The following is an 18,109-nucleotide window of genomic DNA, read 5'->3' on the forward strand; positions in this document are numbered from 1 at the left end:
CTTGGAAAAAAGGTTCTTCTTACTATTGCATATAATCCTTTCAAATTATGTTTGTGAGTCTTGGATGAAATAATATTTCTTAATTTGATGGTCATAGGTTCCTACATTTGGTACTTGAAACAATTTCATGAAAAAAGGTTTTAAACAACTGGAGAGAGTTGATATAATTTTAGTATTAGTATGGACTGAACAGTTCAGTAGCCCTTAGCAAATGGGAAAACATTGTCAAATATGTATGTAGCAGTTTTTGTTAATAAAGCCATCAAATTTGCTTAATATCAGATGCATTGAAATTAATATCGGGGTTTTAAGGCTTTGTAGCATTTATTACATTCAACTTACAATTACAGAGGATATTTCTTATGAAAAAGCAAGTCAACCAGTTTTGTTTCTATAGTTGTTACAAGCTCTAAAGCTTACCGATTACAGTTTACATGGCCAACTTTACTAACAAAACATTACTACAAGACAATAAATATTTTCTGGATCATGTCATCTTCAATCATGAATCGACATTTCACCTATGTGAAAATATGAACACGCATAATGTGCACATCTGGGAGGCAGCAAATCTGCACGAGATGCTGCAAGTGCAGCAGGACTCCCCTAAATTGAATATGTGTTTGTACTGTACCCCGGTTGAAAAGTATATCGGTCTTTCTTTTACTGTGAAGCAACTGTAACCTGCGTTTCTTATCTTGATGCATTAGAATTATGGCTCTTTCCACAATTTGAGAAGCTGAACCACAGAACTTTATTTGGCAGCAAGATGACGTAGCTCGGTAAGTGATTAGTTAAATGACGTATTCGACTGCTGAATTTGGTGCAAGTGGCTTGTTTCACATGGCCTCCACATTCACCCGATCTGTTGCCATCCAGTTTTTATCTTTGTGGGTTCATAAAGGTTCATGTATGTGGCTCTACTACCACCTTATCTACCCAACTTAAGAAACAGTATTGAAGCAGCTGTTGCAACAATTACTCCACACACACTCGTCAAGACCCTGGAAGAACTTGCCTATCAACTCAGTGTGCGCTATGTGACGAATGGTGCTCACATTGAACACTTGTAAGAAAAACTGTTGAGTTGCTCTTTCATCTTATGTTTTATTTTTAATAAAGTGTTGTACATTATCAGGCTACAAAAGATGAAACATTATAAAGAAAATAAAAAATCTCACTCAGCAAACTTAATTACAGATCTGATGCTTTTAGTAGCCAAAACAGTGTTACAAATAAACTAATCCATTAAGTGATCTAGATTGCTGTATCCACAAAATGTGTACAAACTTGAATAATATCCCTCTGGAGAACAAGTATTCGTTACACTAGGAACATTTATTTTTCCAGTAGCCTGTTGTTGAAGGTATTGTATCAGCAACTTAATTTTAGTGTATGTTATGAGTAGTATTAACTGATAATATTGCCTAGATCTATGGCCAAGGCAGTGTAGTCTCATTTGATCTCAGTTTGAAAATAATTTTGAGATGACGACTGTTTCCACAATTACATAAAGACAAAATGGAAAATGTCAGAGCATAATGCAGTTACAATGTGCTTCCCTGAAAACATTCTTCATGGGCGACAATTGTGCTTCCACTCCAGCCTAATTTTAGTTTAGTTTACAATGAAGTATTTTTTTACCTGGTGTTTTTATGGTATACTGCCTACACCCTGTGTTCATAGGATGTACCATTTAATACCTAAATGGAATTTTAAGACTAGATTGTTTTATAAAAATAATAGTGTGAGCTCATTTAATGTGTGAATAAGTGCAAGTAATATATTGCAGTGTCTTACTTTCACAGTATAAATTTGATGCCAAAAATTGTGGGCCACCATCATATCAGCAGACTCCACCACCACCATCATTGAGTGTCGCAGTGTTGGAAAGTGATGATGATGACGACGATGTAGTAGAGGCTACTCCAAGAGATGTCTCTGCCCACAGGTATTACACTGAAATTGCTGAGTTACAGTTATCCTGATATTTTAAAAGTTACTACTGAATTTAAACTGTTATATGTGTACATATCTATACTAGAAATTAAGTGGAAAATGGTACCAATCAAACTGGGATTGGGAACTGTAAGACTAATAAAGCACTTCATTACTGATAATTAAACAATTCCAAACTTTTAATGATATTTGATCAAATAATTTTCAGTAGTTGATAACTCCACATAATGGAAACAGTTATTAGCTTCACTGAAGAAATAAAAAATAAATAAATCAGCACACTAATAAAACATCTTGAACACAAACTTCTATCTGATAATGAGACAATAGGATGATACAAGCATGCTAGACATACATAAAGAAAATAAAGATCTAATAATGGGTAGTCCTTTCATCTCCTCAGTACATGTTCCATAGAAATTTTCTGTTATCTGAACACTCTCCCAAGCAATTCCATTTAAGATGGTTGTTGCATCAGGGAGCAGCACGACAGTTGTTTGCAAAATGGGAAAGACACTTTATGACTATATTTTGTAAGAGACAGATCTGGAGACCAGTGAATGGGACTCCAGCTGTGTCAAGGGTGTACCATGAATACCTCATTTTGGGTAAATGGCAGCTGATGTGAGCATCTCACTATGGAGTACAGAAGCCATCACCCTACATGTGTACTTTAGCGTAATGCACATCACAGGGCTCAGAGATTAGCACATGTGTAGTAACTCCGCTGTTCGATACTTGAAACAAAAAAAAAGGAACTGTGCCTTAGCTGAGGAGTTGTGATAGAGCTTGGACGAACTTCATTGTGAAATGCTTTTAATAGTATCCACAATAAAACACTGTCTTGAAATCTGGCAGAAAATCTGTGTAAAGTATACTAGCAGAAACACACAATCTATACCTTCACTGTGTAGTGGCTATGTTAATGTTACTGATGACAGCACTGTTAATGCAGAGTACTAAGCATGGTTTTCTGAAATTCTTCCATTAAAGAAGATGTAGCAAATATTCCAGAATTCAAATTGAGAACATCTGCCAATGCCAGGAACTTAGAAGTAAATAACCGTGGTATAATGAAGCAACTTACATTACTTAATAAACGCAAGTTTATATAGCAATTAGGTTCTTTTCAGAGTATACTGATGTAATAGCTACATTTGTAACACTTGTGTACTGCTCACTCAATGAAAGTTCCATACCTAAGGACTGAAAAGTTGCACAGGTGATACCAGTACACAAGAAGGGAAATAGAAGTAATCTGTTGAATTATAGACCCATCTCACAGACATCAATTTGCAGTAAGATTTTGGAATGTATATTGTTTTTGGACATAATAAAATACTAGATCTGTTGCACATAGTCAGTTCAGATTCAGAAAATATTGTTCTTGTGAAACAATACTGGCCCTTTTTTCCTCAGAAAGTAATGAATGCTATTTGTGCCAGATCTCAAGTTCATTCCATATGTGCAGATTTCCAGAAGACTTTCAACATCCCTCCTCAAGAGTGGCTTCTGATAAAATTGTGTGGCTATGGAGTATCGTTTGAGTCATGTGACTGGAAATTGAATTCCTGTTGGAAAGAAAATAGTTTGCAGTAATTGATGAGAAGACACTGAATGAAACAGAAGCTATATCTGGCTTTCACCAAGAAAATGTGATATTTCCTCTGCTATTTCTAATGTATATAAACGATTTAGCGAGACAATATGATCAGTGATTTACTATCTAAGAAAGTCATCAGTAGATCAATACGAATTACATAATGATTTAGACAAGATGTGTGTATTTGTATGGTGCAGAAAATGGCAATTGACCCTGAGCAGGAAAAAGTATGAGGGCCTCCACAGAAGTACTAAAAAGAACCCATTAAATTTTGGTTCCTTTGTAAATAACACAAATTTAAAGGTTGTCAATTCAGATAATTACCTAGAGAGTACAGTTACAAACAAGTTAAATGAGAAGCATCACATAATAAAGGTCCATCTTTTGATGTGCAGCTCCTTGTATTGGCTGTGTTTGCAGTTAAAATTTTTTGATGTGAAGTCTGCCAGTTATGCAAAACACCGTTTTTCTCAGTACCCAAACATGTTTCAGCACCACTGTGCCATCATCAGTGGGTTTTCATTTTTTTTTTTTTTTACTTATTCTGCAATGTGAACATTTTTTGCATTTTTACTTCAAACAACAGATCATTTCTTTCTGTAAATACCTTTACATTTGGTGTGCATGAACTTTCTGGATCACTTTTGTGTTAATTACTACAGGTAGCTTGTCATCTGCAACCAAATGATGTCGATGAGAATGTTTTTTTGCTGGGAGTTAACCTATTTTCGTATTTACTTACGTTTTCATGTGGCAAGTGCTTCCATTCTCCACATCATGCTGAGATGTTGTGATGCATCCGTAACTATAACAAGTATTTATTTGTGGAAAATACACATCGTTTGGTTGCAGATGACAAGCTACCTGTAGTAATTAACACAAAAGTGATCCAGAGTGTTCACGCACACCAAATGTAAAGGTATTTACAAAAAGAAATGATCTGTTGTTTGAAGCAAAAATGCACATAATTTTATAATCATTTGACAAAATGTTCACATTGCAGAATAAATAAAAAAAAACGAAAACCCAGAGCACTTATAAGATGCAAGAAATCTTCTGAAAGAGGCTGCCGACATTACGCTTGTCCATCTTTCCATCATTTGCTAGAATATTGCTGTGCAATATGAGATCCTTACCATATGGGATTGATGGAGGACACCGAAAAAGTTCAAAGAAGAGCGGCCTGTTCTGTATTATCGCTAAATTGGAGAGAAAGTGTAATAGGATATTATACAAGAGCTAGAGTGGTAATCATTAAAACAAATGTGCTTTTCATTGCAGCTTGATCTTTTTACAAAATATCAATCACCACCTCCCTTTGGAATGTGAAAATATTTTCTTGACCCCCAACTACATAGGGAGAAATAGCCATCGTAATAAAATAAGAGAAATCAGAGCTCGTATGGAAAAAATTAGGTGTTCATTTTTCCCCTCATGCTATTCAAGAGCAAATTGGTCAAGAAATAGTCTGAAAGTGGTTCTGTGAACCCTCTGCGAAGCACTTGGGTGTGAATTACAGAGTAGTGACACAGATCTACATGTAGCTTGGTACATATTGAAGGCAAGTTGTGCTACATGTAGATTGGCACATATTGAAGGCAAGTTATGAGTATACCGAAACGCGCGAGTCAATACATCTTTCTTACCAATAGGGCACATTGAGGAATGTGACGGAGGTATTCTCTTGTGAGAAATGTTTTATGTGACATGAAATAGGGCCCTGTTGAGCATTAATTGGCTGCCATTGGATGAGATGTGACCACCTTGGACCCAGCTCCAGCCAGGGGCCACGAGTCATGGGTGACAGTTAACCAATCATCAGTCAGGATTACTCCCCAAAATTTTTGGTGTAATGACAAATCTATGCTGTGATGTTTTAATCCGTCTTAAGAATGAAAGGGGGCATAAGTAGGTGTGTGTAATTCATTTGGTCTTGGGTGTGTAATCACAGAGTGAATATTTAATGTTGTAAGATTTAAAACTACCTTCAAGTTAAAATTGAGCAATTGCTGTAATCATAAAATAATCTTGAATTATTTTTTTAGTGTGTTTCTTGAAGTTTTCCGGGCACATTGAATATTTCATCATGTTTGTGATGTGCATCGAGGATATTTTCAGTACCCATGCAACAACATGCACTACTTAATATTTCCCAAAATGTTGCACATAAAAACAGGATTTTTATGGGACTTATACCTCAGGTTCTAATGATTATAGAAAGTTACAGTCAAGTGTTTTGTATACCCTTGGGCTAGGGACCAGAAGAATCATCTTAATGTAATTATTATTACCTTAATTAGTATATTTATCCTAAAATATAGGGTCAGTTTATGAATATGAAACAATTCCTCCAACTTAGGCAAATGGAGTGGAGCAAATTGTGTTCTTTTTGCATTATATTTGGTCTGTGGTACACTTTAAGGGGCTTATGGAGGGACCATTTAATTTGTTGGAAGTTCCTGAGAAAACCAGAAAAAAGCCACAGACTCAGGTGGGCTATTCGCATCAAAAGGCTGAAATTATTACAACATATTCCTAAGATCCGATCTTGAATATTTTCTTGATATGTTAATCTCTTTTCAAGATACAGAGGTTCAGAGTTACCCTGCATGCACACATAAAATATGCAAGTAGTATCTGGTTTGAGGTGAAATTGTGGTTTATAAAATGATTTAGCACAGAGAAATACGCTGTAAAGTGTCTTCCTTTCACATAACAAGGGTTCTGGGAATCCCATATTGTAGTATTGAAGCACATGCAAAATTTTTGTGGACGTAAAATCCAGTTTGAGATGTAAAATTAGTTATGCATTATTTTGATTTTGTATAAGTAAACTATCAAAATTTTACTGACCCATAAAGTTCTTTTCATGTGAATGACATGCCCTGCTGCCACATGGAAAAGAAGGGGACCAATGGAAAAATGCTCCTATTGATGCACAAAAACTGGCTTATATACTCCTATTATAAGAGACTCTGATTGAAAAGTTGGGTACCAGCTGCCTGATTTGCCTTTTTCAACACCTTTAAAAATTTTCTCAAAAATTTTGGCATGTGAATATATTCAGGCTTTATTTATGCTGAGAGAGAAGAAGACAGTGGCAGAGGGAAAGATACAGAAAAGTAATAAATACTGGAGTATAGTAAACACTGGTTGTGGTATACAAAGAGCAAAGGAGACAATGCCAGTGTGAGAGAGAGAGACACAGTGACAGTAGAACATAGTTGACAGTGACACAACAGTGCTAGGAAAAGACAGAAGGAGACAGTGCCAGTGACAGAGGAATAAACAGAAGGATAATGTAGAAGTGGGTGAGAGCCAATTATAATGACAAGACAGTCCGTGACAGCGACAGTGAGGAAGAGAGAGATGGTGACAATGAGAATAAACAGCAGCAGTGGAGAGAAATGAATGAGGTAGTAGCAGTAAGAGAGCAAGAGGGAGATAGTGACATTGAGAGGGGGCCATAATAGTAGAACAGAACAAACGAGGCTGTGGCTGCTAGACAGGAGACAGTGACAGTTGGAGAGACACAAAGAGATAATGACAATGAGTTGGGCTGAACGAGTGCGTGAGATTGTGCAAGTGGGAGTGGATGGGTAGGAGTGACTTGCAGCAATCCACTAGCAAAATGGTTCAAATGGCTCTGAGCACTATGGGACTCAACTGCTGTGGTCATAAGTCCCCTAGAACTTAGAACTACTTAAACCTAACTAACCTAAGGACAGCACACAACACCCAGCCATCACGAGGCAGAGAAAATCCCTGACCCCGCCGGGAATCGAACCCGGGAACCCGGGCGTGGGAAGCGAGAACGCTACCGCACGACCACGAGATGCGGGCAATCCACTAGCAGGTGTGAGCGAGTTAAATCTAGCGGAGCTCCTGGGAGTGACACAAGAGTTGCATGTTAAAAAGAGCATGAAAGAGCAAGTGGGAGTGGATGGGTGTGAGTGACTTACACAGCGATGGACTTGCGGGTATGAATAAGTTACAGTTGAGGGAGAGAGGGTGACAGGGAAGTTGCATATTAAAAAGTTCGTGAATATATTCGCTTGCCAAAATTTTTGGGATAACTTTTAATGGTGCTGAGTAAGGTAGAATGAGACAGCTACTACCCCACTTTCCATTCGGAATTCTGTAAAACAGGAGCATATTAACCTTTCTGTTCTCCAACAAGAGCATTTTTATGCTGATTAATTTATGTTCCACATGCCTGTTTACTCCAAAGTGTGTAAAGTGATTTTAAAAACTTGCAAGCTACTCATTTTGAGAATGGCTGAAAGTATGTCAGCTGAAATATCGAAATGTGAACTAAAAATATTCTGGGTGCATGCCCGAAGAAGATGGAATTTTTTTTAATGTGTTGTAATCAGTTACAACCAGCTGTATAGCAGATTATAACCAGCATTATTTGTCTACATCAGATTTCCCCTAATCTGACCTTCGATTGCCTACTCTGTGTTGTTAAAAGTCTTGTGTTTTGAAGTTTTATAAATGTGAAATTCTATTTTTTGTAGATAAAAGAGTCAGAACTTTATGTTGCAGCATCAACTCCAGTAAGCACACAACTGTGCACAAAACGCCGCAGAAACCAACAGCATTAGTCCCAGGACAAAAAACAATAGCTACTAGAAAATCTACTTCACAAAGTACCCCACCGTCTGGTGTAAGAAAAGCACAAAGAGATATTTCAGTAATGTCTCCAAAGCAGACAGATTCATGTGCCAACTTTCAGAAGAAAGAATATATGAATGCAGATCATCAGAGAAGAACTGTTACATCATCTCCTAGTGCTAATAAAATTGTTGTTATGCGTAATGTGGAAGATGGTTCCTGCACTCCTCAAAAAAGGCAGTTAGTTTCTCATTCAGCTTGCACTGGCACGCCACCAAGACGAGGAACTTCACCAGAAGTTGGAACACCTCGGAAGTCAGCTCCTGGTACACCACATAGAAAACCAGTACAAAACAAAACGGGTGCTGGCACCCCTAAGGTCAGCCTGTCCCTTACTAGTGGCATCAGAGAGAATAGATCTGCACAGCAGAGGTAAAACAGTTCTTTTCCTTGAATAAATGTTGTTAAATTTGTTAGAAATTAATATTCCAGAGAGGTGTAACAACTGTTTTATTAATGTTTCTATGGATTATGGAGCTCACAGTACAATAACTACTATAAACATTGCAAAACTCGATCTGAACAGAAGCTATGGCAGAATAATACAAATAGAACTTGTACATGAAATGTGTAATACCTATAGATATCTTTCAATTAATACTTAAATTATTTGAATAGCTTGAGTCTCAGGACTGAAGACCACAACAACAACAATAACTTGGTGGTGGGTCTCTTTTTAAAAAAAATACGTAAATATCTAGTGTATTCTAAGCTATTTGTGTATTATTTTATTGACTTGTAATTCACATTTTACTGATACTTAATTCAGTTACTGTAACATTAAAGTGTAGTCCTTTTTTCTAACTAATAATTACAAGGATAACAAGCGAAGTGACATACGAATTGATATGTGAGCCATTACAGTTTACTTACACATCACAAACTGTGCACAATTGTACCGCTACTATGCTGGTGACTGGCATAAATAATATTATTAACTTTTATTTCTGTCTCCAGTGTCCCTTGGGTGAAAATGTTAAATGTCTGGGCAAACCTAGTGCTAGCAAACCTTATTTTAAACTTACATTTAATCAAAATATGCATACTGACTGCAAATCTTTCTTTTGTCATGTAAATTTTCCCGACTTCAAGCAAAGACAAAATTAACTGCAGAGTCAGACTTATGATTTTAGTCTGTCTAATTGTTTATCAATTTCAACCAGATATTTTTCTTTACCTTTTTTCCTGTTAAGAAAATTACTGTCAGATACTTCCTTTATCTTTGCCAACAGTGCTAATTAATTATTTTCCACCTATTTTTATACCAAATAGTGTTTAAAAGATTATTATCACGTAGATGGACATAGTGTATGTAAATTGTATATCTGAAATCTCATGTCTGTATCTTTCTAATGTTGCTAACAGAAAATAAGTTTAGAACTTTATTTTGTCATTAATCAAAGTTTTATTTTATCTGTATTGTTTATCAGGATATAGTCACCTGTGAATGAGCACAAGCAAAGCTAATTCTCCAAACAACAATGACTGTGAATCGTAATAAAACTACAAACAAAACACTTAGGTGCCACCACAACTGTAGGCCCTGAAGTTAAACAATTAAATCAAAATTCTACCTCTTCTGGTGCTGACCAATGGGACCCACTTAATGTTTACTTAATGAATGGTCACTCACCATGATAATTCTGCACCAAGCTCACATTAATGGTTCCTTTAAGGTACAAGTGTTTAATAATACGGGGAAAGAGCTCTGTGAATTTATGGACAGCACATGCTGTATGACCAAAACGAAGTTCCTTTTTAAAATTTCTAGTGTCAGTTGTACAAAAATCCTGCGACTGAATCAATAACTCGCTCAGTGCAGAATACCAAACCAATCTCCAATACACATAAAGGAAGCACTCAATTATCTTAGATGATGCTAAATCCTGACACAAATACAGAACCACTCATTTACCGTAGGAGGTGCCAAAGAGTACCAGTTTGTCAAGGTAGCGTTTAACTAAATATCTAATATCAAATTTAGTGAAGGGAAATCCCCAATGTGCAGCCCTCAAGATTCCTTGCTTCAACATTTCTTCTTCTTCTTCTTTATTTAGCACTGGCTGTCCTCCCATTTTTTTCCGATGTGCTTCCTGCACTTTATTTTGTAGGGTTGATTTAGGTATGCCATACAAATCACACACTATTCTGTACGATAATTGACCACTCTGAATATCACGAACAGCTTTATCTAAAAGTTCCAGGTCATAATTACACCGTACTGTAGCACCTCTTCTGCACTTATGCGTTCTGGGCACTGTCCGAAATCAGCCCACACAATACACAGTTTTACAGAAACCGCCGTTATTTTCTAACCTTGCATGAGAAACTCAACAAACTTGTACAGAAATTGTCTCAATGTTGTTAGCTACTGAACTTGTTGACAATTACGGTTACAATAACTTCCCGCTCGGCGCAACAATAGAAAGTTTCCACTTTACAATAATGCATGGATTTTTAACACTGAGACAGTTCGTCAGTTATTCAGTTAGAGAAACAATTGATGGAAAATAAAAGTTGTGGAAAGCGATAAATGCAATCTTGTGCTTAAAGTAACTGGTGCACAGATGTTAAAATAAGTAACTCTTTGTTTCTATGCAGTGGCAAAGAGCAAATAAGCCATACTGTCCAAATTTGCCCCGGTTTCTGCAATCCAGATTTTTGTTGGGGCTGTAAGGATGTTCGAACTGTATCACTGGCATATTTTTCCACATTTTTGCAAAAACTTGGTCTTCTCCACATGCCTTATAATTTTTCATCTCTTTGAGGGCTGTTTCCACCTCTTGGATTATTGGAGGATTTATGAGATCAGGTGGAGTCTTGATGGGTGTGTCTGTATTAATTGCTACAAGTTCCTGGGGTTCTTCACAATTCAAAAGTATAATAAAAGCTTTTGCTGTGATTTCAGCATTTTCCTTGTCATTATGTGCCATTTTTCCATCCTCCCTTTTCAACATTAACTTGGGAAGGGCAAGTTTTTGTAATTGTCTTCCAAACATTTTGTAAAAGTCTTTGGAACTGGTTTTATGATAATTTTCTTCTATTGAGTCGATTAGATCTTTCTGCGATTGTTTCTTGGTTTGCTTGATAATTTGTGTGAACGTTTTCCTGATATTTTGGAGGTTGGTTGCATTTTCGTCTGTTTTGTGTGTTTGAAATTTTAACCGTGCATGATGTCTTTCTTCATGAATTTTGTCACATTCTTAGTTCCACCAGACATGTCGTTTTCATACATGGGTTCAATGGGACTAAATTTTCAGCTTGTTGCCTGAGAATTTGAACCAGTTCTTCTAAATTATCTGACAGTTTTATGTTTTGTGTGACTTCTATATTTATCAATTCTAATTAATTGGTGGGGTTTGAAGTTCCTCTTTCGTTTATTGCATTTTGGTTTCTTTTTTAGTGGTGTGAACTTAATGTTGATTTTGACATTGTAATGACCTGAACCTGTATCTACCCCTCTTATACATTAACATTGTAGATTTCTTTGTGGAAGAATTTGTCCATAAATACAGGATCCAGCTGCCATTCTCCTTTTCTCCAATCAGGATGTTTCCAAGTTTTAAGTTTGTTTGACCTCCTTTTGAAGTATGTGGACTTTGAGTTCAGTTTGTGTTCCCTACAGACTCCAACAAGTCTTTGGCCATTCTTATTTGTTTGTTTATGTGGAGCCCATTTCCCAATGGTATCCCGGTATTTCTTTTCTCTTCCAAGTTGGGCATTGAAGTCCCCTAACAGGATCTTAACATTGGTTTATTGTTTGGTCAAGGAGATCACAAAACTCAATTACTGCAGATAATCAAAAATTTACTGTAATTTGTAATTGAAATAGCAGTTACAATTTATCCTTCCGGTGTCCCACATTTCTGACATTGGCATAACCGGACAGCAACTTGTGTATCCTTGTGCACTAGGTAGCTGTCATCATCATGACAAAGTTCTGAAATATCACATTTGTCGGAATATTTGTGTCAGCATCCAGGAAAATCATTATCTTCTTCTTCTTCTTCTTCTTCTTCTTCTTCTTCTTCTACTGTGACTGAAACTGACTCACAGCAGCACAGTTCAGTATAGTCCGAGGGTTTCAGCATTCCAGTTAGCAATGAACATGTGCATGGCCTGTAAAATTTTTATTCTCGTAAGCAGTTCTGTATGCAGTCTACTTTATACCTATTGTATTTCTTCTCGATGTCCCAAATTCTTCAAGAATTAAGATTACTACACCTCAAAAAAATAATGTTATGTGTATGCTGTGCCCTGTCTTAACTCTGCTCAGAATGTACATTTATCTACAAAAAATCACACAATAAAAAAGCACTGTATTCCCCTCTTTCTTTGTCTCATTTTTGTGGTCTGAGCTACAGATTAAAAGATTTCTTTGCACATAGTCATTAAGACTCAAAAGCACTCAACTTCTTTTATATATTTAATAAGTGGATCTGCACGAACACATGTCCCCCAAGATGGCCATTGTTAGAGCAGCTTACATAAACACCGAGGCAGGGATTTCTTTAGTGTAAAGGTGAAGACAAAAATGAAATAGTGAAACTTGTTTGCAAGTATTGTTTTATAACAATTAGCCTTAAAATTTAAAGTTCAAACTGTATAAGCATCAAGTTTTTCATTGTGGTTTTGTTGTTTAAAATGTTAGCAGTTTTGTGTCCAATCTGTTTAAAAATCTGATGTGCAAAAATTTCCAACATTATCATCATTAGGGGGCAACAAAGCACCATTTACATTTATTGAATTCCATCACCTCTTTTACAGTAAGTTGCTTCCTGTCAGACTATAATGGGTATTGTTAAAAGAGTAGAAATTTTTAGAGATGTATGATAAATGTACCAAAAACATTTTATATATTCAGACTATATGTTCAGCATACTATATGATTATCGTAAATTGCTGTTTTATTTTCCAGTACTGTTTGTGATTCTACTTTATTGCGTTACAGCATACCGGTACCAAGAACTCAACTGTTTGTGGCATGTACAGGCTTTCCAAGGCCACTTGCAGCAAAAATTAAGCAATTGCTCACATCACTTGGCATTAAATATTGTGATCGTGTTGGCCCAGAAACGACACATGTTGTTGTTCGGCCAAATTCATCTGGTCTTCCAGAAAAAACTTTGAAGTATTTGCAAGCAGTTGCTGCAGGGAAGTGGGTTGTTGGCCCTGGTTGGATTGACCAGACATGTAAGAACCGCTGTCCTGCTCCAGAGGTATGCCATTCTGTAATATTAGTTTACATTTTGCATGTATCTTTCTACTTCTTTCTCATCGATATTCACAGCTTGTATCCACACAGAAAGCCACCTAAATGTGTGACCAACAATTTGTAATATATATGTTTGTAAGCAAAGACAAGAAAATCTGATGCTACATGACACAGCAACACCAGGTGGCTATTAATTATGAACTCCTGAACAGTGTATTGTCTACAGTACTGTTCGTACAGAATTGTGAAAACATTATGTTTTGAAACCATACTGCCTACCGTATTTACTCGAATCCAAGCCGCACTTTTTTTCCGGTTTTTGTAATCCAAAAAAACCGCCTGCGGCTTAGAATCGAGTGCAAAGTAAGCGGAAGTTCTGAAAAATGTTGGTAGGTGCCGCCACAACTAACTTCTGCTGTCCAATATATGTAGTGCTACACATGCATGTTTTATAGGCACAAAGATAAATACTGGCGCCAAAACCTCTGCGTCAGTAAATAAATTTTTTTTAAAAAAAGGTGGGTGACGAGCTTTTTCTCTCCGCCCCGAGTTTTGACCACTGCATACTGCATTTTCATACATTATCCAACGAAGTAAATACAAATTCCGTATTGTTCATCTTCGAATGTAGCAGAATTTCAATGTACTACAAAAATCCGACTGGCAAGACTGTTTGGGATGTTTGTCGATATGGCCAACTCTAGGCCAACGTTCTGAATTTTTTCCTACCTGTGAGAAGAGATGGTTGCTAATAGGAACCTGATGAAATGTGAATCAGTATTCTCTTCACCATAAGAATAATACGAATATAAACATTTTGCCATGTATTTTTTCGTGTTTGCTGCTATCTCATTTAAATCCTGTCTGCCTAATAAACTACGAAACTAGGGTGAGACAACAGCAAACGCGGAAGAATATACGTATCGTGTCATGTTTATATTCGTATTATTCTTATGCCTAATAGTGATACAGTCAGAAATGAAGCACAGCAACTGACTAGATTTTTAAATCTGCTGAATTTGATGTACTAAAGAAGAGGCCGCAAAGATTTTCAAATGGAGAAAAATTTTCGCCTAACTCGCGTTCAGAACATGTTCTATCATACGCAGTGTATTATTTGGTTCTTGTTGATCATTATCAAAGAAAGCAGCAGTGTAAGTAACAACAAATAGCAGTCTCTTGCCATTGTTTCGCTAATGAGAGGATTCCTCTTTTTTTTTTTTTTTTTTTTTAATTGTAAGCGGCGGTAGCGCGCACAAAAGCAAACTATGCCGCAAGCGGCGACAGGCCGTAAACACGCACTATCAGAATGCAACAAACAATGCATGACACAGTACAGTAATGCATTTTCAGCTTAGAGTGACATAAACACCTATAACAAAGAAAACGGCACTTATCAAATCAAAACAAAATAAGCAATCGATTCAAACCACACGAAGCACGTGAAAAAGGAAGGGTACCCGTATAAATACGGACGGAGCGCCTGACGCATAGCAATGGCTACCTGGTAAAGCTTAACTGCTAAGCTTACGACTCGAACCAAACTACTGTAGCTGTATCGTCATTCATTCGACCTAAATTGTATCTCATATTACAGTGGACCAACTTTGTTTCGATTTGGAGGTGCGGCCTAAAACTTTTCTCTCCCCTTGAATTTCGAGTCTCAAATTTCAGGTGCGGCTTAGATTTGGGATTCCCCCCCCCCCCTTATTTCGAGTCTCATTTTTCAGGTGCGGCTTAGATTCGAGTAAATACGGTAAATACATCACCTAACGTTCTGGGCCACTGGTGGGCAGCATTCTGTGCGCAAGTGTCTTATGTGCTGAGAAATGTATTGTCACAATCCAAAATATTCATAACTTATAAGTAGATAATATGGTAGCTCTCAAACATGTTGTTGTTGTGGTCTTCAGTCCTGAGACTGGTTTGATGCAGATCTCCACGCTACTCTATCCTGTGCAAGCTTCTTCATCTCCCAGTACGTACTGCAGCCTACATCCCTCTGAATCTGCTTAATGTATTCATGTCTTGGTCTCCCTCTACGATTTTTACCATCCACACTGCCCTCCAACACTAAATTGGTGATCCCTTGATGCCTCAGAACATGTCCTACCAACCGATCCCTTCTTCTAGTCAAGTTGTGCCACAAACTCCTCTTCTCCCCAATCCTATTCAGTACCTCCTCATTATTTATGTGATCTACCCATCTAATCTTCAGCATTCTTCTGTAGCACTACATTTCGAAAGCTTCTATTCTCTTCTTGTCCAAACTAGTTATCGTCCATGTTTCACTTCCATACATGGCTACACTCCATACATATACTTTCAGAAACGACTTCCTGACACTTAAATCTATACTCGATGTTAAAAAATTTCTCTTCTTCAGAAACGCTTTCCTTGCCGTTGCCAGTCTACATTTTATATCCTCTCTACTTCGACCATCATCCGTTATTTTGCTCCCCAAATAGCAAAACTCCTTTACTACTTTAAGTGTCTCATTTCCTAATCTAATTCCCTCAGCATCACCCGATTTAATTTGACTACATTCCATTATCCTCGTTTTGCTTTTGTTGATGTTCATCTTATATCCTCCTTTCAAGATACTGTCCATTCCGTTGAACTGCTCTTCCAAGTCCTTTGCTGTCTCTGACAGAATTACAATGTCATTGGCGAACCTCAAAGTTTTTATTTCTTCTCCATGGATTTTAATACCTACTCCGAATTTTTCTTTTGTTTCCTTTACTGCTTGCTCAATATACAGATTGAACAACATCGGGGAGAGGCTACAACACTGTCTCATTCCCTTCCGGACCACTGCTTCCCTTTCATGTCCCTCGACTCTTTATAACTGCCATCTGGTTTCTGTACAAATTGTAAATAGCCTTTCGCTCCCTGTATTTTATCCCCGTCACCTTCAGAATTTGAAAGAGAGTATTCCAGTCAACATTGTCAAAAGCTTTCTCTAAGTCTACAAATGCTAGAAACGTAGGTTTGCCTTTTCTTAATCTAGCTCTCAAACATAACTACATATAATTATGTTGTATGAAGAAAGCTTTGATGTTGTTTGTGTACAGGATACTAAATTCAGCCACCTTTATCAAATAGATTTATTTGGAAAAAGAAAAATGAAAAGGGGGAGTGGTGTGGAATGTGCACCATGAAAAAACTGGTGTAGTAATGTGAAACTGGACTTTTGCTGGTGCGTAACAACTTGTAACTTGTACCTTTTGACATTACTAACCTATACACCAACATCCCAATCCAGGGAACAATAGGTATCATAGAACAAAACCTACTCAAGTACAGAAGAATCTCAGTACAAGGCACTACAGAAATTTTGCAACTAACAAAACTTGTCTTGCACCAAAATTACTCCAAGTTTGATAATAAAAGATGGAGTTGCAATGGGATGTAGTATTGCTGGAACCATAGCTGACATATTCCGTGCCGGCCGGGGTGGCCGAGCGGTTCTAGGCGCTACAGTCTGGAACCGCGCGACCGCTACGGTTGCAGGTTCGAATCCTGCCTCGGGCATGGGTGTGTGTGATGTCCTTAGGTTAGTTAGGTTTAAGTAGTTCTAAGTTCTAGGGGACTGATGACCTCAGCAGTTAAGTCCCATAGTGCTCAGAACCATTTGAACCATTTTTGAACATATTCCGTAACAGCCTGGAAGTAAAAATTTTTGAAACAAAAAAACACAGCTAATCAAAAAATCATATACTATTACAGATATGTAGATGACACGTTAATGCTTATGGAAGGTAACTTAACTGACATAGCTGAAATACATAAAGCCCTCAATCAGTTACACCCCAAAATGAAATTCACCATAAAACACAAAACTAACATAACAATTAACTTCCTTGACCTAACTGTTAAGAACACTAACAACAGACATTGTTACCAAATTTACAGAAAGCCTACCACAACAGACTGTATTATCAATGCACACTCATGCCATCCAAAAGCCCACAAACTCGCATTTTTCCACACAGTGCTGAACAGATTAATAAACTTACCACTAGAAGACGAAGCAATTCAGAGGGAAATAAAACTCTTAGAATACATATCCCAGCAAAACGATTATGACCCCAAAATTGTAACACAATTATACCACAATAAAACACAACCTGAAAGTCATAATATACATAAAGAAATAACACTAAGCATATACACAATGAAAAAGAAGAAAACAAAATACGTAACCACAACCTATCTAGGAAAACATCTCGAACAAAATTAATGAATTATTCAACAAAACCGACATTGCATTTGCATTTCAAAACATTCACTTAGCCTCAAACACAAAATTCACAAAGGCAGCTCGAAAATTCCCATACACAACAATCCCCACGTTTACAAAATTTCGTGTAACACATGTAAAAAATCCTACGTGGAGCAAACTGGATAGAAACTTCAAAATTAGTTATAAAGAGCACACCAGAGAAAGTGAAAACAACCCATCTACATTTTTTCAACATTTACAAGCAGAGAAAAACTATGTAAAACCCATAAACGAAGCACTAGAAATCCTCCATATTATGCAAAAGGGAACATTGTTGAACATCCTTGAGGAAATAGAGATATATTCACATGCATACAGCAACCCAACAAATTTACTGAACAAACAAACCAACCAACCTAAAGCACAAAAA

The 18,109-nt window shown here is 37.0% G+C and overlaps 1 protein-coding gene across 2 annotated transcripts in view; it reads left to right on the forward strand.

Moving 5' to 3' along the window:
- LOC126251406 (breast cancer type 1 susceptibility protein homolog) overlaps positions 1 to 18,109 on the forward strand; it is a 284,502-nt gene that overhangs the window by 206,821 nt on the left and 59,572 nt on the right. For both annotated transcript variants that reach the window (XM_049951814.1, XM_049951815.1), the window contains 3 exons: positions 1,809 to 1,951; positions 8,111 to 8,611; positions 13,191 to 13,458. In XM_049951814.1, the coding sequence (XP_049807771.1) occupies positions 1,809 to 1,951; positions 8,111 to 8,611; positions 13,191 to 13,458 (912 nt within the window). The remainder of the gene's footprint in view (positions 1 to 1,808; positions 1,952 to 8,110; positions 8,612 to 13,190; positions 13,459 to 18,109) is intronic.

The sequence above is a fragment of the Schistocerca nitens genome, chromosome 4, assembly GCF_023898315.1.
Source record: "Schistocerca nitens isolate TAMUIC-IGC-003100 chromosome 4, iqSchNite1.1, whole genome shotgun sequence".
Lineage (NCBI taxonomy): Eukaryota > Metazoa > Arthropoda > Insecta > Orthoptera > Acrididae > Schistocerca > Schistocerca nitens.